The following is a 22,577-nucleotide window of genomic DNA, read 5'->3' on the forward strand; positions in this document are numbered from 1 at the left end:
GGTTGTCACTCAAAGCTTTAAAGGGAAGTTCCCTCTGTGGAGTCGCACAATTTTTTTTGTAGAAGTCACCAAAGGTCAGAATCAGGATCAAGTCATTTAATTTCTGTGATTCAGTGCAGATGATTGAGTGACTTTTCTGTTTATTCATTTCAGAAACCTTGAGCTTCTCCGCTATTAGCAATCACTAAATGTTCCACATCACCTACACGACTTGAGAGGTCCAGAAACCCAGTAAGGGGTCAATGGTTCATTTGCATCGCATACTAAAAATGTCTCTCACACTCTTTTCAACGACAAATGTTCCTCATTTTCCCTTTCTGTTCAGAATTAAACATTAAGATGCTCATTGGTCTGGCAAGGCCTTGGCATTTTGACCGATGGTGGTTACGTCACCGACTCTGGGAAGAGACACAAGAAATGACAGTGATGCAAATGTCACTGAGTCCTGATAAGAAAGTAAGGGGGCTGATGCTTAATTTAGCATACCATGATAATAGCAATGCTGGAGTTTGACAAACAGAGCTGCTCTGCCATTGAATAGACTAATTAAAATGACATCATGGGTTTTCTTATCATGCTTATGGAACTGCAGGTGTTTGAGCATCGAGGGAGATTCACAATTGCAAGCAATTAGGAAAATTAAGATGAGATCACGCAGTAGCGTGTTGTTTATTAAGTGACATCAGTGTGAAAGAGCTTAGGTCGCTCATGAAAGCATCAGGCTTTTCAGTTTTCAATTATCAGACTTTTAAATGTGCAAGAAATCGAACATTTAAAACAATGGAACAAAATGACTTTAAATCTCCATGTCTGAACCTGATGGTAAGTGGTCATTTCCCTCTCACACTGCATTTGAAAAGACAATTTTGTCGTCTGTGGGTTGTGATTTAAATCACTGGCTTCAGTGTCTCAGATATCCAGTTTCAGTCTCTATGCAGATACAGGGTAAGAGCCTATTTGACAAGTAATCACTTGTGATCAAGTGGAGGAAAATTTCTGTCCATAATTCTGACCGCAGTCTCCATATACAAACAATGGAGGTATAATGGGCATTAATGCTGACTTTCGGCACTTAATACTTCAGTCAGGATCTAAACACACATGGACCTCAACATTTAGCATACGAACTAGAGAAAAGCTGCAAAAAGTTAAACAAAAAAATAGTAACACAGTAAGCTGCATAATTTATACAGCCCCCTATCACCATGCAAAATATCAGTTTCCTTGCTCAAAAGTGCTCGCACTCAACAGAAACAAATATTATGTATAGCTATTTAAAGCATTTTAAATATTTAAAGTGCTTTTTAAAGCACTTTTGCATTGCAGAAACAGTACCTGTCAAAGGATACATTTTGTGGTGATTTTTTAAAAACAGTATGGGGAACAAACCCAGACACTCTCGACGAGATGCAAAGAAGTCAAGGGAAAATATGAGTTAGTCATTAAACCAAACTAGCTTATCTGGAAGGATCTGGTTTATAGTTATAGTTGTTTTTTGTGTGTGTTTTTTTTTTTTTTTATACCACTTTTTTTTTTCAAAGTGATGTGTTTGTATATATATATATACCTGGTTTAATTTATATAGTTTTGTTTATACATTATTTCTTTTTTCTACATCACGGTAGACAGAAAATGTTCTGCAAAATCATTTTTTTAACTGAAAGAAATAATCACTTTTATACATAGTTCTGCCCCAGTTGTTCTAAATAAACATTTACACACACACTGTAAAAAAAAAGAAACGTTTTACAAGAAAATATTATTTTAATTTACTTAAAAATTTCACACTTAATTCAATGTGTTTCTTTGTAATTATTTGTGAAATGTAAAAGTAAAGTAATTATTTATCCATAAATATATGTCCATACTTTTTCAGCGCATAATTATATATACATTTAGTATATACAGTTTGATTCCACTCATCACACTGCAGTGGGTCTATGCATATTTGTAAGTTACAACAATTTTTATACCGGCGGGTCCATTTTAATGACCTCCCCCGGTTCCCCAGGAACCCACAGGCTCTGAGTGCCACTGTCATAGGATGTCACTTTTCCAATAGGTCAGCTTTCTTCCCTGCCAGAGCGTCTCCGTTCAACTGCAAATGCTATTATCGTAAAGTAAATTGTTTAGGAGAAACAATAGCACACCGGCTAACTGGTCAGTTACACACACTAATAGAAAGGGACAGTTAAGAGCTTAAGCATTCTAAGCAACGACAGGAAGTACAAGGAGGAACCAGCTTGTAAGACCAAAATGCAGGTTCCTACATGCTGTGGTGTATCTTTCTGCCACCAGACTCCAAACCACCCTGGTGAGAGCTGCCTAAGTGACTTCCATTAACTGCTCAGATCAGAGCGTCTGATGACAATACTCAGCGAGACGCAATGTTCCCTACTGATAGACCCTTGTTGTGCCACCATTTATCTTCTCAGAAAAAGCCACCTGTAATCTCACTGATGCGGTGGGCTGAGTGTCTCTGCATTGACGGGCCAAATGGGACGATAAAATTGCTTGACTGATCACTGGTTCATGTTTGGTGTGAGGTAAACAGACCCTCAATAGTTTAAGTGTGACTTAATGTACAAATCAATCCATCAGATTCCTCTGTCTCAATGATACTGGCTTGCTTTCTTTCTCTCTCTCCTTCCCATAAATCACACATTCAATCGTTCATGCATGTTCCAATCTAGCTTTCATTCAAATAACAAAAAGTTGTACCTATGCGTTCATATTCCCAACACTTCTGTAAACAAGTTCATTCAGCAAGTATCTTCTCCTTGGAGGAAAGTCATATGGTCCTTTTTGATTTGCCTCTAAAAGTGACAGACTAATTCTAATTAATTAAACGCGTAGCTCCAGCTGCTCAAGAGACGAAACGGTTGAGGACCCTTTTCATGGCTGACATCACAGGCTTAGCTTTCTTTTTTATCTTGCTTTCCCATGGGAGACATACTTCCACTGTTCTTTCATTTCCTTTTTTTCAGCTCACTTCCTTTTCTCATCACCTCTCTGAGCAAAATACAATAAGTGTCCACATGTGACAGAAATTCTCGGCGAAGAGAACAGGTGGGACTGTTCAAAATGAAAGAATAGATAATATTGAGGCACACACACTGTGACCACTCCACATATAAGAAGGTATCCCCTATCCACAGGATCCCTAATCATTCCTGACTGAATCAAAGGCTTCTTGGAAATGAAACACTGTTATAAAAGATGTCTCAAAATGAAAAAAATACCTAAGATTTTACAAAACTGACAGATGCATACCTGTAGAATTGTAATTGCATTATCAATAATGCAGCCAAGAGAAAATTGAAGGATGCCAGAAGAAGGAAAACATCATGATTAAAAGCAGGTCTGTACAAACTGCCATGAAAAAAAGGTGTAGGCAGAGATACAGCCATTACAGGCCTGAGCAATTGATTTTTTTTCTTTTCTTTTTTTCAAATGTCAAAAGTCTGCCTCTTCAAATCTTTGCATCTTAAAACCACTTATCTGCGTACATGCCATTTAACAAAAAATTCTGATTTGAAATGTACTAAAATTGCCTGGGGATGTTTCGAGAATGCAAGTATGGTTAAATATTATGTATGTATTTTTGAATGCATGCGTTACCTTTTTTCTATCTCAGCATAAAGTGAATAATGAAGCACTTCACGGGCTGCTTATCAACACTCAAATGGTTATTCAGGGTTTCTTCTTGTGATCTGGAAACCGATAAAAGTATGCCATGATGAAGGACGCATCATTTAAATGCACCACGTGGATCCGACGGACGAGGAGAAAGGATGCATTGCATTCAGAGGAGCTAGGAGAAAGTATAAACACGTCAGGGTTGTCAGGTCTGCATAACAAAACTAGCCCAATGTTATAAGGCTATCATAACTCTAAACATCTAAAACACATATTTTACGGTCATTGTTGTGCGTTAACATCAACTTGAAAATCAGAATGGACACATTCTGTAACAAAATTATGTCAAAATACCCCTTTCTGCAAATATTCTCGTAAACACAGTCGGTTATGTCTTAAGTGAACATAAACAGTTGAGAAAGAAATCGGAAGTGTATCATCATGGATCTGTGCATTAGGTCTTAAAGTGACAGCAGCCATTAACCTGCTGCTCAATGTTAATCAAACAACAAACAAAACACAGCTTTCACAAAGATTGATCTAAATTTAATTTATACAGTGAACACTATAGTGTTATTTTACATTATGTATATGAATACTAGTTAGACCATTCTTTATTTAGTGCAATTGTTCTTTTCTTTTTTTTTCTTGCTGATTTGAAAAATAATCTGATCCGTCACTCAAAAACCGTAATATGATCCGAGCTGTGAGTTTTGTGATCCGTTGAACCACTAGCTTAATCATGAACAACTGTTTTCATAAAGGAGTTTACAAGAACTTAAAGGCTCCTCACAAGTATTCCTCCCTCTCAAAACACTTTGAACTTACCTTTGCGGAGGTCTTTTTTCCTTTTCCTTTTTCGAAACACCTGAAGCATGCAAATTTTCGCCCCCTTCACGTGTCTCAAAACCTTCTATAAACAGTGTATACTTGCTTGTTGAACATTGTTTGTGAATATTATAATTGTCACGTTCAAAACAAAACTTTAAATGTATCCCATTCAAACACGTTTCAACAAAAGAAAAATATCTTTAGGTTCAGTGGCTCCATAAAAAACGACATAACTTCATGTGTGTTTATGCTGTCATTTTCAGGTTTTGAAGAGGTAATGGTAAGGGTCATTAATCTTTGGTCCTCTGCTGCACCCTTGTGCCCATCAAGCAGACTACTTGGTAAGACCTCAAATGTCTGTTTTCATAAATATTATTTGATCCATAACACCTTTTAAAATTGGTTGTTCCAGTCTTGGATGCTGACTGGTCAGTATAGTGCGACAATTTGCATCTTTAATATTTTTATTATCAAGAAACCATTTTTCCAAAACCAAAAAGGGATGGAATTCACAATATTCTCAATATAGCACACCCTAAACAGTTGTCTACAAAAAAAACAAAAACAAACAACGGATTAAACAATATTGAACAATGCTACTGATTTGAGAGCTCCCAGTATCCATTGCCACATTGTTGTGTCATGTAGTCTTAGTGTTAAACATGTGAAGTTACTGTTCGGAATAAATACAAGGTCTTTGAAGATATACGGTGTCGTGCTTACTACTCACAAGACCTAACACACATGAATAAATAATGTTATGTTCTGTTAGCAGTTCTGTTAGCAGGTTTTATTTAAACTGCTGTTATTTTGTTGTCACTGTTATGTTACCTATTAGTGTGTGCTAATGTTCAGAGCGCATCTATTTGAAGGTATTGCCTGGATGTTTTTTTAGAGTTGTACTTATGAAAAGGTTTACTTTATGAAAAAAAAAAAATCTAATATATTTTAGAAATACAAATTAAAACTGGTATTGCTAATTGACAATTTGCTGGACAAGAAATCTGTAGTTGCCTTCACAATAATTTATTGGCTGCACAAGACAGAATGAACAAAGTCAAATTGGCTAAACAAATTAGTGTTACTATAAGAACAAGATTGATTTTTTTTGATTTTTTTTTACGTATTTAGTGTTTAGATTTATCTTCATAAGTGAATTTCATCCAGAGTTATTCTCACAAGTTCTTATCCTCTTATCCTATGGCTCCTCGTCTTTGGTCACTTCTTCCATCTTTTCCTCCTCTTTTTCTTCCATCTTTTCCTTGTCTTCTTCTACCTTCTCTTTCTCTGGCTCTTCTTCTTTCTTTTCCTCCTGGGTTTCTTCCTTCTTTTCCATCTCCTCCTCTTCATCTTCATCCTCCACCTCTTCCCCAGCAAGGCGCTCTATCTGAACAATTCGCCGTTTGATGTTCTTCTGTGTCTCCTTCTGTTCCGCCAGCAGCTTGTTTACCTTGGTCTGCATGATCTGCAGTGTGCCGTACATTCGGTTTACGCGCTCATCCAAGTCCTTCTCATCTGGCTTTAGTTTGTCAGGGTCCAGCTCAATTAGACCATCCTTCATCAGAATCTGTCTCCCTTTCTCTTCCAGCAATGCTTTAGCCTCGGGATATTCCGTCAGAGCCTCCATCAGATCATCTTTGGACAGGCAGAAGAGGTCTGAGTACCCTATGCTTTTAATATTTGCTGTTCTGCGGTTCCCTGCCTTGCTGCCCTTGATGTTTAGAATGCTGATTTCACCAAAGTAGCTTCCATCGCCAAGGACGACAAATTGAGTGATGCCGTCATCGGCCACCACGGCAAGTTTGCCATCTTTTATGATGTACATCTCCCGCCCGATATCGCCTTTGCGGCAGATGTAGTCACCAGGACTGAAAACTAGGGGGCGAAGCTTCAACACCAACTCGATCAGCAACCCCGCCTCACAGTCGGCGAAGATCCGCACCTTCATGAGGGTCTCTAAATGCACGTTCATGCCTAACTCTGCCCGTAATTTGTCTGGCAAGTACCTCAGCACCTCTCTTTCATTTTGTGCTTTCTTGTTAGTCCACAGGTAGTCAAACCACTTGATGACACGCTCCTCGAGGTCCTTGCTGACATGCCGCGCATGCATGTACTGCTTAATGTTGTCGATCCTGGATTGGAACTGAGCCTGGGCTGCGTTCATATTTGAGATCATTGTAGCAATGTTACCAACAATGGTGGCAAAGATCAAGACACCCACCAGGAAGTCAACTACGTGGAAGAGAAATTCAGAGTCTAGCTCCGGCGATGGCGTCTCTCCGATAGTGGTGAGGGTAAGCGTAGACCAGTACAGGCTGAAGGAATATTTTCGCATGAGTTCTCCGAACTCTGGTTCGGTGAGAGCAGGGTACACCCATGCATCTGATCCGAACCCGATGGACTTGGAGAAGGAGAAGTAGAGGCATGCATTCCAGTGGATGATGATGATGATGTACATGACTAAAGTGCAGATTCGGAAGATGTTGGGATAGTTGGTCATGGTTTCTGAGATGGTGAAGAACTCAAACATGCGGTTCAGGCGGAGCAACTTGTTTATGCGGATCTCTGGGTAGTCCAAGCCTAAAACGAAGTAGAAGATGTCCGTGGGTAGCATAGAGATGACATCGATGCGGAACTGGAGACTTTCGGTGTACCGCTGGAGAAGGAGCTTTTCATCTTTGATAAGCAAGCCCTGTTCCAGGTACCCTGGTTAAAGAAAGGTGACATGAAATCATGACACAAATTGAGATCTAATTCTAATTAATGATGTTAGATTCACCTGTTCGTGCTCTGAAGGCCATGTCAGCCAAATAAATCAAATCGGAGCTATAGTCCAAGAGGAACCAGATCAGTAGATATTCATGCTGCAGCTCCTCAAAGCTGGCTCTATGCAAAGAGACACAATATAAATACTCTCAAAAGTATTACACCGATTTATCAAGCTTACAAAATGCACCAATTTTATGTATTATGTTGGATTTTGATGCTGAATAAATGACCACCATCATATCTAGAGCATATGAGTGTAAGAGACTAATGGAGATGTAAGGAAGCACACTTCAGAGGTTAAAAAAGGGAACGTCTTCAATTTGTATTCTTCTCTCATCTCCTGATCTTAATAAAACATGAACTTCTAATTATTACCTTGCAATTATAACTGTCCAGTTGTACATGACAGGAACTGTGATTATAAGCAGCCATTGATAATACAGGAGTCCCGCTGGGTTAATCACAAACACCTCCTTGGGCCTTGAAAAAAATGAAGTTGACATGAGCAATAATCAATGGTGATACTTTAACCTTTTGTAAATCACAGATTAGAACTGACTGATAAAAAATCCAGATACCCACTTTTCTTTCTCCTTTTCCTTTTCTTTTTCTTTTTCTTTTTCTTTTTCTTTCGCCTTTTCTTTTTCCTTTTCTTTTTCTTTTTCCTTCTCATTTTCTTTTTCTTTTTCTTCCTTTTCTTTCTTCTCTTTTTTTTCTTTCTTCTCTTTCTTTTCTTTTTTGCTACAGAACAACAGAAAGGTTTATACGGTAACAAACGTTATTTATAACCAGAATATGTCAAATATAAGACTAGTGTGCTACCCACTCTTTTTTCTCCTTCTTTTCTTTTTTCTCCTTTTTCTTTTTCTTCTTGGCTTCCCTATATGGAGAGCAAAGTACACTATTACCACTAATACACATTCATATAAAATTATATAAAATGTTATGTTATATTATATTATATTGATCTAATGATCTTTGATTACTCCTCATTGTTGTTGCTGTTGTTGATGTTAAAGAAACGTCCTGCACTTGGACCTGGAATTGTGTCTTCATCGTCCTCCTCTGATTCCACCTCCATTATCGGAGACACTTGGGGAGGGACTGCAAACCCCCCTGGTGTAGGTACAATAGTCATGATCCTTTCCCCCTAGAACAATAGGCTATAGCAGTGATTTACAATTTACATGTCTTTCTATTTGTTAAAAGTCATGAAAAATTTCTAACATGGACAAAATGATACTATAAGAGGAAGAAAATTGCCACAAAGTCATATCAAACTCACCGGCTGTTTTGCTTTAACCTAAATCCTGTCCCATTCTCTCTTGATCAGAAGAATCACAGAGCCTGTCAGAATCACAGACCTTCTGTCTGGTGAAATTAAAGATAGGCTACAGTCAAATTACAGCTCGTGTTTTTCAAAGGAGGAACTAGCGTGTGGTTCATTTGTTCTGTTGTGCTCTGTAATGATATCTCAGACTTGCATGACCCTGAGAAGGATTTGGAGATTAATGAGAGACTAGAGTGACAAAAACAAAGCCTCCTCCCTGTCTTTTTGAACGGTACATAATTTATACTCCCTCCAACAAAAGCTGAAAGTGTGGGTAAAACCCATCATTTATACCATTACACTGAGAATTTTGGCAACCTGTCGTTTATTTAATTGTTCCATATTCAAAACAAATTTTTAGGTTCATGTTTAAATTGATTCATCAGAGTGCACCTAGTAAGGCATATGTGAATGACCACATTGGTTTGTGGTGTTTATTTGACTAAGTGTAATTTCATTTTACGTATGCAGTCTACACACATTATACTGGTGTCATTTGTGTACATGTGCTTGCTATAGACTGTGAGCCTGTAGAGTAGAGTGAGAGATTTACCTCATGTAGCAACATCTGCCCAGTCAGCAGTCTTCCACAGATCTGCTTTATCCTATTAATACAAACCTCCCAGTCTTAGTTTCACACACGGTCACTCACAGAGAAATAGATGGCCTGTTTTGTTGGATATATGTAGTTTTTGTTTAATTGGACATTTTATATTTTACCTACTGTAGGCTATATGAAGAGTTCAGATGCAAAAGCCTCTAAGTGCCATCTGAAATTTTCTTGTATAATGATCATTTTGATCAAGATTGTATATTTAAGTTCAGTAATTTCACTTAGGCCTAAATAGCAATGAAAATTACCTATGAATTGTCATTTAAGTGAAATTACTGAACTTATACAAGCTTGATCAAAATGATCATTCTAGAAGAAAATTTCAGATGGCACTTAGAGGCTTTTGCATCTGAACTCTTCATATAATGATGTTCATATAACATAGTTACACACACACACACACACACACACACACACACACACACACACACACACACACACACACACACACACACACACACACACACACACACACACACACACACACACACACACACACATTTATTTTGCTATACTTGTGAGTACCTCCATAGACATAATGGTTTTAATACTGTACAAACTGTATATTATATCCCCCTACACTAACCCTATACCCTAAACCTACGCATCACACAAAACTTTATGCATTTTTACATTTAAAAAAAACTCAATTTATTATGTTTATTAATACATTTCCCTTGTGATGACCAGCCAGCGGTTCTCACAATGTAGGTTTTTACTATCCTTTTAGGGACATTTGGTCCTCACAAGTATAGCAAAACACACCCACACACACACACACACACACCCACACCCACACACACATCTATCTATCTATATATATATAGTCATCTGTTATAGATGTATAGATATCAGGTTAATAACATAGTTACATTTCAGTTGATAAAAGAGGCTTTTAATTGCAGTAAGACAAAATACATTTTATTTTAAGAAACTGAAAGAGAAGACATATAACAAGTAACGCTGTCTGCAGCAGTGTCGGCTCAATTATTACAATGAGGTTATTATAAATCTGCCAGGAAACATTTTCACACAACAGGAATGTGCCACATTTTGTTCCAGCAATGTTCAGACCACAGAGATGTGGTCTTAAAGTCAGCGATGTGACTGATTGGTTAGAATCTTGGGGGGCGGGGCTTGTGATCATCTCTCTCACTGCACTGGCTGGGCAGCATCAGGAGCCTCAGCGACCAACACCTGCTCTGCACCAGCAGCAACATCAGGCCCCACCAAAGTGGTGTCAATTTCCACAGCAACTGCCGGTGCCTCGGGGATGAGGGCCGGATCAACAGTAGCAGCAGCAGCAGCGATGACTTCGGGAGCAGGTTCGATGGGAACATCCACAGCGACATCAACGGGTAGGATCTCGTTTGCAACAGCGGCATCAACGGGTAGGATCTCGTTTGCGACAGCGGCATCAACAGTTGAAGCGGTTTCAGCCGGTTTGGGTTCGGCTCCGGCCTCGGCTGCCTCAGCAGCCTCCGCTGCCTCTGCCTCTGCTTCTTCCGCTCCTTCGGCCTCATCTGAGTTCAGTGGAGCAGCCGGCTGGGCAGGCTGGTAGCCGTAGGGAGGGTAAAACCCACGATACAGTGGCTAGGGTAGATAGAAAAGTGGGACACAGCTCGTAAAGTACACCCTATTAATGTTTGAAATGTGTGATACAGTTTTGATAAGAGGAAACCTACTGCTCCTTCCTCATCTGAACCATCTCCTCGGGGTGCGAAAAGAGCGGGGTTGAAAAAAAAGCCCTGAAAGAAATGTTCAAAGATCAATGTCAACACAAAATAAAATATTCTCAATCACAGGCTTGTTTAATGAACCGCGTTGTAGTTCTTAAAAAGTAAAATTCCTAAAGGTTTTTCGTGAGGCGATCCCATAGAAGAACCATTTTGTATTCGCCAAAGAACCTTTCAGTGAACAGTTCCTTAACAGGTTTTATGTGAAGGACTTAATAATTTAAAGAACCTTTAGTGCAATGGAAAGGTTAAATGGATGTTGAGGTTCTTCATGGAACCATCAATGCCAATAAAGGAGTGTATTGTCACTTTGTAGTTTTTGCGCTATGATTAGTAGCAAAAAGCCAAGCTAAATTTACATCATAAACAGCTGTGTCTCATTCCATGTTCTAGTTCCCTTTAATGTAAATTAGTATTGTAAATCTGTGCACTAGCAAGGCCTTGATACACAGCTGATGTGTCACTTTTCTTACATGATTTTTCTTTACATTTATCCTCAACAGCGACTCAAAATAACAATAGCACATTGCTAACCTGCTGTGGTGCTTGAGGTGAAACCTGAGGCTGGGTCTGTAAAAAGAGAAATATTGTCAAAAATATTTGCAAAAGGCTATTGTTTATTCTCAAATGCGATATGATAGAATGAAAGGGGTTTACATCAACAGGCGCTGGTGCTGCGGGTGCCACAGGTGCTGCCTGTGAGGAACAGAAAATACCATCAAATCCATAAAACAGGTTCACACAGTAGTCTTTAAATGAAGCGGTTAAATGCTTAACATACGGGCAGCTGAGCACCAGGAATGGCACCAAAACCCTGCAAATACATTTATCACATTATGTTAATATTATGAAATGCCTCTATGTCTTTAGTATTATCAGCATTGAACTGACCTGTTGCTGCATCTGTCCTAACATTCTGTAGAGTTCCATCAGCTGCAGAGCTGTGTTAGCATGACTAGCAATTGCCTGCTGCAATAGAGAAAACACAGTATGCATAATGCAATAGGCTGTACATTAACACCCATTGTGATCACACACAAAAGTCTTACCTCATTGCTGCCACTGTCGAGGGCCTAAAATATGCAAATCAAGAGGAAGATGTCAAAAAATGTTTGAAATTTTGACTTTGTTATGCTGCCTTGAGATGAGATGTAGAAACAAGAACTTACAGGTGCAGCTAGCGAGGAGCCCAGCAAACACATCAACAACGCCACAGCTTTCATGATCATGATTATTTCACAGCTTATGATGCAGAAAGAAAAACAGACATATTCAATACTGCCAGTAACATATGCATGAGTTAAAACTCCTCAGAAATGGTACAAGCTTACCTCTTTTGAAAATCACAAGGACGACTTCTTGGTTTCTTGAAGTTTAAAGTTGAATGAATAAGTACTGAACAAGGCTGCTATATATACTTAGTAGCTCCTGAAACAGACCAATCACCTCTCAGCAAAAATGAAATCTATTTTTTGCCTTTATTTTAAAGCAAGGCTGGAATTACAACTGCTAATGACCCATTATGTATAATTATACACTGTGAAATTCTGCTTGGTGCACAGTTCTTCAAAAAGACAGACAAAAACTGAAATTGTCTACCAGACAGGAGGAGGGTCTGTCTGTGGTGTTTGATACTGAAGTTGGCATGAGTATGACTTTAAAGGGGCCCCTTTCCAATAACAGTGGGACTTGTGGGCGCATGCCAACTTGATTGATCTAATTACAAAAGATCTTTACAACTTAATTACAGACTTAACCAATATTTTCTTGCTGATTCATTTTGGAGATATAGATATAAATCTTTTTGCTCCCTTATTGTTGAGACCACACTGACAACTTCTATAGAGATGTTGTCGTCTGCGTTTTTTTTCCCCTCAGACTGAGGTTTGAAGCATTTCAAGGGTTGATAGGCCTATGCTTTATGCTTTAGGGAATCTAGATTCAGGATGTCTTCCATCTGATAAGAGTGTGAACATAAAAAGGTTTTTAGATATCCACTTGCTGGGCTCAAACAAATCAGGCAAGAGACGACATATACTCTGGCTCCCCTTCAGTCATTCTAGATAGATGTTTCCTTAGGGTCAACTGACGACTATCTTTCTAGTTGTTCAAAAGCTTACAGTTCAAACCTTTAACTCATATATTGTTTGTTTATGTGTGTGTGTGTGTGTGTGTGTGTGTGTGTGTGTGTGTGTGTGTGTGTGTGTGTGTGTGTGTGTGTGTGTGTGTGTGCGTGCGTGCGTGCGTGCGTGCGTGCGTGCGTGCGTGCGTGCGTGTGTGTGTATATATATATATGTATATATATATTCTTATGTATTAGCTTTTGCATTATACAGTGGGGAGAACAAATATTTGATACAATGCCGATTTAGCAGATTTTCCTACTTACAAAGCATTTAGAAGTCTGTCATTTTTATCATAGGTACTCTTCAACTGTGAGTGACGGAATCTAAAACAAAAATCCAGAAAACCACATTGTATGATTTTTAAGTAATTAATTAGCATTTTATTGCATGACATAAGTATTTGATACATCAGAAAAGCAGAACTTAATATTTGGTACAGAAACCTTTGTTTGCAATTACAGAGATCATACGTTTCCTGTAGTTGGCCAGGTTTGCACACACTGCAGCAGGGATTTTGGCCCACTCCTCCATACAGACCTTCTCCAGATCCTTCAGGTTTCGGGGCTGTCGCTGGGCAATACGGACTTTCAGCTCCCTCCAAAGATTTTCTATTGGGTTCAGGTCTGGAGACTGGCTAGGCCACTCCAGGACCTTGAGATGCTTCTTACGGAGCCACTCCTTAGTTGCCCTGGCTGTGTGTTTCGGGTCGTTGTCATGCTGGAAGACCCAGCCACGACCCATCTTCAATGCTCTTACTGAGGGAAGGAGGTTGTTGGCCAAGATCTCGCATTACATGGCCCCATCCATCCTCCCCTTAATACGGTGCAGTCGTCCTGTCCCCTTTGCAGAAAAGCATCCCCAAAGAATGATGTTTCCACCTCCATGGTTCATGGTTGGGATATTGTTCTTGGTGTTGTACTCATCCTTCTTCTTCCTCCAAACACGGCGAGTGGAGTTTAGACCAAAAAGCTCTATTTTTGTCTCATCAGACCACATGACCTTCTCCCATTCCTCCTCTGGATCATCAAGATGGTCATTGTCAAACTTCAGACGGGCCTGGACATGCGCTGGCTTGAGCAGGGGGACCTTGCGTGCGCTGCAGGATTTTAATCCATGACGGCGTAGTGTGTTACTAATGGTTTTCTTTGAGACTGTGGTCCCAGCTCTCTTCAGGTCATTGACCAGGTCCTGCCGTGTAGTTCTGGGCTGATTCTTCACCTTCCTCATGATCATTGATGCCCCACGAGGTGAGATCTTGCATGGTGTCCCAGACCGAGGGAGATTGACCGTCATCTTGAACTTCTTCCATTTTCTAATAATTGCGCCAACAGTTGTTGCCTTCTCACCAAGCTGCTTGCCTATTGTCCTGTAGCCCATCCCAGCCTTGTGCAGGTCTACAATTGTATCCCTGATGTCCTTACACAGCTCTCTGGTCTTGGCCGTTGTGGAGAGGTTGGAGTCTGTTTGATTGAGTGTGTGAACAGGTGTCTTTTATACAGGTAACAAGTTCAAACAGGTGCAGTTAATACAGGTAATGAGTGGAGAACAGGAGGGCTTCTTAAAGAAAAACCTACAGGTCTGTGAGAGCCGGAATTCTTACTGGTTGGTAGGTGATCAAATACTTATGTCATGAAATAAAATGCAAATTAATTATTTAAAAATCATACAATGTGATTTTCTGGATTTTTGGATAAAAATTACAGACCTCTACATGCTTTGTAAGTAGGAAAACCTGCAAAATCGGTAGTGTATCAAATACTTTCTCCCCACTGTGTATATATATATATATATATATATATATATATATATATATATATATATATATATATATATACACAGTATATATATATATACAGTATATATATATATATCATATTCAGATAAACAGATATGGCTTCGATGTTACTTATAGAGTAAGATACTTGCAGAGTTGAGAATAAGCAAATATCATACGCAGCAATTTGGCTGTTGCTTCACATTTGAAAAAAGTATTTTGGTTGTGCTGGAGGAGACTTTACAGAGTGCGTGCCTCTTGCATTGTCAATATTAGATCTTGACCAAATAATGATGGACCTCTTGATGGAAAGTCTCCTCCAGCACAACGCAAACACTTTCAAAGAATTTAAGGTCTGGACTCAGAGGTACCAATTCATGTGTGAAAACAATGTGAACCTGATGAATCTTGACATTGTCATCATGGAATATGGCCATGATGTGTTTTCCTACATGGTTAAGAAGTAAAAATCTACACACTCCATCAGTTAGGGTTAGAAGAACTGTTGCCAAACATAAAACATGCTATAATAATTACTGCAATAATGATCCAATCATTGACTATTTAAGTATTTGCTTATTTAAATCCAAACAGCAACTTTTTTTCTTCTTCTTTTTTTTTGATCGGGCAGTGTATAATACACTATATAATAATTATATAATTAGAATCGCAGAGCTAATTAAACCCCGTTATGATAATGAGCAGATAAACTCAATCTCAAAATCGTATTAAATAGTGATGCCCAATGTGCCAACATAATATAATAAGCAAATATAAAATAATGGATTGATTAATTGCTAGCACACTGCAGGTCTAGTTCATGTGTTAATTTCTGCATGTAGAATTCCTTATGGCCAGACAATCTATGTGGAAAAACGTACTCTCGAATTTCTCTGAATTTTGTTTGAATGTGCATTATAAATAATTCTCTAATTTGATATTCACACATCCTAAAGCTTCCTTGAGGTTGAACGTGGCCTAACAAACTCTTTGCTCTCCTAAAGTTTTAACAAGCTATTTTTTAACATGCAATATAATGTTTATTATACCACACAATGTTCAAGGTGTAGGTGCAAAATATTTCACTTTAACCTCAGAATCCTTTTTTAATGTTGAAAAAATATGTTTTGTATCATTTTAATTAATTACTAGTATGCATTAGATTTCATGTGTTGTTTTGTAACAACTACCACAAAGATAGATAATAAGAGCATGTTGAAAAATGAGTTGTTCTTTAATCAACTTTATTAATGAAACACTACTCACAAAGTATACATGAGAAAATATTCAGAACTGACATTTGCTTTAAGGTATTATTTTCTCACATCAGAATAAGACCAAAACAGCACATTTATAACTGCATTCCATGCATTTACAGATCTTATGTGTAGATCATCTTCTTCTTGTTCAAAAAATCAGCTCGTTTTAAATTATTATCCCAGGAAAAAAGTATTTACTAATTCTAAATAGAATTGGGGGGGAGGGGGGAGTTCCACACTCTTGTTGTTTGACGTTTTTCTCTCACTCAGCTTCAAAGATGTGCCTGCGGGGATAAGAAATTAAATGATAAATAAGAATGAAAGAGTGATATCAAGCAATGTTAAAAACACTATTAAAACTATTGCAATTCAAAATTAGGATTAATGAATCATATTCAGATACACATAAGCAGTATCTCACCAGTCTTCATGGCTTGTTAGACACCTGAAAGAAAGTATAGATAATTAACAAGAGTGTGGTGCACATAATCTGCTGTTTTCTGCAAAACTGCTGCTGACATATACGAGATTCGCAAGTTTCCATTTTGGTTAAAAGCATACTGGCTAAATGCAGTACTGAAGGGGGTAATTACGTTGTCAAATCAGAGCTTTACTAAGGGTTGTGATTTTTGCTTCTCACACATATGCATTTAAACACACACACACACACACAAACCTGTCCTGTCTGAGCCTGCTGCTCCGGCTGGGTTTGCTGCTGAGGATCTTGGGTTTGTGGAGGACCATCCTGGAATGGTGGGTTCTGTGTAGATATGCAATAAAAGCTCACAGTGTTTCCAGATTCAAGTGTTTCAGCAAATTCCAATAACAGTGCAAGAGATTTTTTCTCACCATGGGTGGCTGTTGAGGAACTGTCTGTGGCATGAAGTCAAAGGGGAAGATCTATATATTGACAAACATATATAAAAATAAGTCAAATAGGTTTTATATATACATATGAGTATAGGTAATAATGTCAAAATGTTTAAGCAATTTAAAGAATTTACATTTGGAAGTTGAGGTATCAGGGGAACATTTGGTTGGTCCTGAAATGTAGACAACAAGTCACCTATATAGCGCTTTATACAATACAGATTGTTTCAAAGCAGCTTTTCAGAGATAAATAGGAAAATGATTCAATGATGGAAACAACTAGTAGGCTACTCCCAGAAAGAAGTAAGATTTGTAAGGCTCAGCTATTTACGGGATGAGAAAACAACATATATAATCCATTTCAACTTCAAAATTTCACTAGCTGAAATTTCTCATTTCAAAGTAAATCCTACCTGGTGCCGACTGAAGTCATAGGGGTAAAACTTAAGGAGAAAGAAAAACAAAGTCACCATTGAGTTTATTGCATCAGAGGGGATGTGCAAGCATGTTGAGGCATTAGAGGAAGATACAAAAGCAACACTGTGCCGGATTGACTTTCTACATAAGTAAACATTTATATTAAAGTCAGAGCAAGTGCTGAAATTAGCCGTCGGGTCTGTTCACTCACAATTTCCACGCTTTTTCTGCCCGGAGCCTTGGGGAGAGAGTACTTGATGAACGCTTGGGTAGGGAATGACTGAAAGCAGAAAGAGAGAGCCATGCCACAGCGTGAATGGTAGTAATTATGTTCTTGTCTTTTGGTATACACACATGACGTATATATTGATTCAACTGATTGAGATGAGAGTTTACATCTCAAAAAGGCACTTAACAAAGAAGCTGTGTGTAGCTGATATGTTGGAGAAACAAGCTAGCCTTGCAGATAGCAAACCTTTACACACTCACCGATTTGCCCACTGCGCCCCCTGCTGGATTAGTAGGGAAGCTCGGTGGGAAAATCTATTTAAAAAATAAAAAAATATTATTATTATTATACATATTTTTTCATGTAATCTAAAACGTGCTTCATGTGGTACAATCTTAAAACAGAAATGTGAAAACAAATATTATTTAATTTGACTGAATAAAACTGTAAAACTGAACTGAACACTGTAAAAAAGTATTTGATCAATAAGTTATGACAACATGTGTTTTTACATTGCTTCAACTCATCAAGGTAAGTTAAGCAATTTTCAAATTGATAAGTTATACAAAATTTTCTTGAATCAGTTTGCTGTAATTTAAGTTTAAATGACTTCACCATACAAGTTGATGGTATTTAAATATTTAAGGCAGCAACTTTTTGGTTAACAGTAAATACACAAGGCTACACTAACTTAATAAAAGCAATTGTTAAGGTTTAGACCACATAGACATTTGTTTTTTTTTCTAGAAATTAAATTAAATTAAATGTCAAGTTGTAAATAAAACAAAGATTATTTCTTACAAGAAAATATATTGCAGTCTTTCGACTTCAGAATTTCATGTTTATTTCACTGTTACTTGCCATTTCCAAAGTATCTGTGAAATTCCATACGATTTTTCTTAGTGAAAATAGTCTCAAATTAAATCCTAAACTATTTTTTTTCAGTGCATTAGGTTCCACTAACCTAATGAAATTCATTTTAAGGGTTAGATCAGGTAAACTAACCTAATAAAAGTAATTAAAGAAATTAAAGAAATAAATAAAAAAGCAAATGTTTACATGGTTTCTTGGTTCAACTTTGAATTGCTATATTTAAGGTCTTTATAAACAGAAAGAAAGAGAAAATAGCTCATACGATTTCCATGCTGATTGGAGCGGTCAGACCAGGATGTTGCTGTGATGGCATTCCCTGAAAGCCACCATTATTCCCCTAAGAAAATAAAAGGAGTTCAAATTTACTGTAGTGGATGCCCCAAAAAAAACATGTTTAGTTCCGTTATAATTATTATGTTCAAAACATGTTCTGCAGCAACCTCAGGATAGTCAGTTAAACCTATATATCATATAAACACGTCATGGAGTAACATGTCATCATACACTGTAATATTACAGAGCTATTTTCATCATAAAACTGGGTGCAATGTGTTTATTATGGTTAAAGCAAGAGATTCCAAAGACTTTTATGCCATTTTTGGATATGGAAAAGTCAAGAATGTTCATGTTGTGGTGAGCCCCACCTGCCTCGGGCTGCCATAATGAGGGAGATAATTGAAAAACGGTGAAAGCTAGAGAGAGACATAAACACACACGCACAAAAAAAAGGATCAGTTTCAGAATCTGGGCGACCCAAACACATAAAACAAGCCTTCATAAATACAAAGACATTTAAAAAGGTTTGATGTACTCACTGGTGCTGCGGATACTGCACCCGCCAGAAGAAGACACAGGAAAGATGTCCACATGTTTAAGGAATCACCAGCCTTACTCAAGCAAAAATGTGACCTAAGACAGACAACACCAATGAGGGTGTGCTATTTCTGAACAATAACATAGAAAGAGAAGCACTTACAGTGTACGGAAATGGTCAACCAGCTTTCTCACCTTGGTTGCAGGTAGAGTTATAGCTCTGGGACATGAGTTTTCTAGCTTTTATTTGCTCTCTGGCTTAGCTCTTAACCAATCCCTCTCAGGCTAGACTTTATCATGACCTCACATACGGAGAAAGATGGTTATTGAGAAAATGACCTGTAGTCAGACTTTGTCTGCCTTTCTGTCAGCTATTATTATAATGATAACAGTTGAGAAAACTGCTGATATCACCAGCCTATATTTTTGAAGCTACAAAATATAAAAAATAGGAACTGAGTTTGTTTTTTGTGTACAAACTTAGTGATGTTTAATTGCAGCAAGTCTGAACAACAATGTCAGGTTCTGAAGAGCTTTCTTGGGATGATATTTATTTTCAGCCAAACTAGGAATTGTTATGTATGAATAAACAATCTAAAAAAAACGTTTCAACATAAATGCTAATAATAACACACAAGAGGAGACAAAGTATTGATTGTACGCTTTATTATAAATCAAGATTTAAAAACGTGTTTGCAAAAAAAGAAAAAAAAGCTTATGACTGTATGGCTCTCAAGCATCAAGCCACTGAAAAAGCACCATTTGATGGGTCATCATTTTTTCTAAAGCAGGAAAGCATTTATGCAGTCACTCTGCAAAACACGAGCAGCTTCTTTGTCGTTCAGGAATTGGTGGTCAGCTTATACTTTCATCTGTGAGAAAAAGAAAAGAAGGAGGCTTTAGAAATGTGTTGCATTGTACAGAAAGGTTTCTATTCTGTAATCTATTATAATAATTCAATAAGAATAATATGATGTTATTGATGTGAAGTTTTTCTCTATTTAAAATGTCAGTCGCTAACCAGTGTACAATGTTGCATATTCCATTGCAAAAACGGTTAGATTTGTGGCATTGCAGCGTTATGATTTATACATTATAATAATTACTTAACCATTAGTCATCATGATCATCATCATCATCCTTTGGAACAGGAGCCTAAAAAAGTATAACAAATTATATACAGCCTCATATATATGTGATATTATTAAATATATCACAATTTTTTAGGTTGGTCTGTACTGGGGCAGCAGGAGCAACTGGGACAGCCGGGACAGCCGGGACAGCCGGGACTGCTGGGACAGCCGGGACAGCCGGGACAGCAGGTTGAGGAAAGCCGAAGGGGTACAGCTAGAAAACAGAGGGAAATGAATGAACTTCTACATGGTTGACAAGAAATGGAGGATTTCATGTAGTAGTAAAAAAAAAAAAAAAAAATGCAGATACACGTACAACTTCAATACTTTCTTTGCCTGCGGGCTGGGGAATCTCATGTTTAATGAAGCCACGGATAGGTTGACCCTGTGAAGAATAAGAAAAACTGATCGCATGCTCAACTAGCAGAAGATAATGAATACTCTGCGAAAAGAAATTAAACCCAACTTACAAAACTTCCAGCTGCAGCCTGTTGAGCTGCCAGAAGCTGAAAAAAAGAATGAAAATATAATATAATATAATATAATATAATATAATATAATATAATATAATATAATATAATATAATATAATATAATATAATAATTAGATTTTTAATGTAACATTTTATATTTATATATGAAAATATTACTATAATATAAAATGTAATATGTCATTTCCACACTTACAATCTCTATTTCAGAAGGTTTAGCTGCAGCGCCGGCCGCAGGAAGAGCCTGTAGATCATCATACACACTTTTTATACAATAATGTACTATGATCCTATATTCCCATATTCCTTGAGTCATTTTGTTGAAATAGGGATGAATCCAGATTGATTGGGACACTTTTGCCATTGGAATGACTGGGGAAAAGTGTCCCAATCAACGTGAATTCACCTTTCTATGTATTAATTTCATGTTTGGACCAAACTAACCTGTGGAGCCATGACAGGTTTGTACTCTAGCTCATAATACATCAGTTGCTGTGGGTCAAAGAACAGGAGAGTTAAGGCTAGTATCACAATGTTCGCATCCCACATTCTCTTGTTGGCTTATGGATAAATACATAAGAGTAAAATCGATCACGTACCGGAGCGCAGTAGGCCACACCGATGACAAATGCCAGCAAAATGAGGGATCTCATGTTGAATGATGATGTCTGAAATATGACATGCAAAGATATAGTTTTATAGTTTGCTATCTTCTACGTAACCTTCTGCAACAGGAAAGTAGATCAACCTTCAGCCCCAAAATTGTTTGTTGAATTAATGGTACCTTACCTTCGTTTAAGACTCTTGATTGTGATCAGGATTGAGGAGGAGGATTTTGTGATACTGCTCTCTAGATCTACTCCTTATATTCTCTTTGAAAACAAAAGGCCCATAGCATCAGCATCTGATTGGCTTTGGTGACCAGCCAAGTTCCTTTATAGAGGGCAAAAATGTGCATTCAAAGCAAATATATCTTTGCTTATCTCAAAGCAACATTTTGGCTGAGATTGTAATTATTTGGCATGATATATAGTACAAATAAATCAAACGCAATCAGAAAATATATTTATGGCACTTGAGATGAAATCATAAAAGCTCTCTGACAGCAATGTTCACACTTGTTCAAACTGTAGGAACCTTCTGTCTGACTGAGGACACCGCTAGGAAATAAAGTATTTATAAATAATATTATAAATAATAAGACCATAAGAGACCATAAGACACTGTACCTAAGCAATATTTTAAACAATTTTCTGTTGAACTTAATTGGTTATTGCAATACATATATTGTGTGGAAAGAACCTATTTTCTGTTTCATTCTGGATTTACATTTCATATTACATTGGGAAACTGCAGTGAAAGTCAATAATTTGACTGTTGACTTTCATGTAAAGGTTAAAAAACAATTGGCTATGAAATTATTTGAAAAGATACAAAATATTCCACTAATGTTTTTATTATGTAATTTTTTTCCAGGTACTGTATAAAAGTAAAAAAAAAAAAAAAATAATATATATATATATATAATTTATTGTCCCTCACCAGTAGGCGATTCTGTTTTTCTGATGGCATTTTAAGAACTTTCAGAAATGCTCTGCACTTTAATATAGTTTAAAACAATTTTTTATTCACTCATATTGTGATTCTCTGGAAATGTGCACATTTTTCCAGTTCT

The 22,577-nt window shown here is 37.5% G+C and overlaps 4 protein-coding genes across 4 annotated transcripts; all 4 read right to left on the bottom strand.

Moving 5' to 3' along the window:
- Positions 1-5,500: 5,500 nt before the first annotated feature.
- On the bottom strand, positions 5,501-8,377 carry cnga1a (cyclic nucleotide gated channel subunit alpha 1a; the record flags this gene model as incomplete). Its single annotated transcript, XM_082164848.1, has 6 exons — positions 5,501-7,176; positions 7,250-7,356; positions 7,615-7,719; positions 7,822-7,980; positions 8,066-8,119; positions 8,226-8,377. 6 exons carry the CDS (start codon positions 8,375-8,377, stop codon positions 5,669-5,671), a joined length of 2,085 nt encoding a protein of 694 aa, XP_082020974.1. The 3' UTR covers positions 5,501-5,668.
- A 1,684-nt stretch (positions 8,378-10,061) lies between these two features.
- enam (enamelin) lies at positions 10,062-12,141 on the bottom strand (the record flags this gene model as incomplete). The annotated part of the gene is made up of 8 exons (XM_082164921.1): positions 10,062-10,775; positions 10,868-10,930; positions 11,453-11,488; positions 11,576-11,614; positions 11,700-11,732; positions 11,810-11,887; positions 11,968-11,991; positions 12,088-12,141. 8 exons carry the CDS (start codon positions 12,139-12,141, stop codon positions 10,335-10,337), a joined length of 768 nt encoding a protein of 255 aa, XP_082021047.1. The 3' UTR covers positions 10,062-10,334.
- Positions 12,142-16,060: 3,919 nt separating this feature from the next.
- Positions 16,061-19,357, bottom strand: scpp5 (secretory calcium-binding phosphoprotein 5). Its single transcript, XM_082164937.1, has 11 exons — positions 19,282-19,357; positions 19,111-19,158; positions 18,729-18,803; positions 17,854-17,907; positions 17,576-17,644; positions 17,361-17,390; positions 17,082-17,120; positions 16,927-16,977; positions 16,754-16,837; positions 16,499-16,522; positions 16,061-16,361 (listed from the first exon to the last, which is right to left on the bottom strand). Exons 1-10 carry the CDS (start codon positions 19,333-19,335, stop codon positions 16,505-16,507), a joined length of 522 nt encoding a protein of 173 aa, XP_082021063.1. The 5' UTR covers positions 19,336-19,357; the 3' UTR covers positions 16,061-16,361; positions 16,499-16,504.
- Positions 19,358-19,928: 571 nt separating this feature from the next.
- Positions 19,929-21,742, bottom strand: scpp7 (secretory calcium-binding phosphoprotein 7). Its single transcript, XM_082164945.1, has 9 exons — positions 21,692-21,742; positions 21,502-21,570; positions 21,347-21,394; positions 21,099-21,146; positions 20,883-20,918; positions 20,729-20,797; positions 20,519-20,626; positions 20,391-20,434; positions 19,929-20,151 (listed from the first exon to the last, which is right to left on the bottom strand). The coding sequence occupies exons 2-8, from the start codon at positions 21,553-21,555 to the stop codon at positions 20,393-20,395; spliced, it is 405 nt and encodes a 134-aa protein (XP_082021071.1). The 5' UTR covers positions 21,556-21,570; positions 21,692-21,742; the 3' UTR covers positions 19,929-20,151; positions 20,391-20,392.
- Positions 21,743-22,577: the final 835 nt, after the last annotated feature.

The sequence above is a fragment of the Leuciscus leuciscus genome (genome assembly GCF_965113295.1).
Source record: "Leuciscus leuciscus genome assembly, chromosome: 3".
NCBI lineage: Eukaryota > Metazoa > Chordata > Actinopteri > Cypriniformes > Leuciscidae > Leuciscus > Leuciscus leuciscus.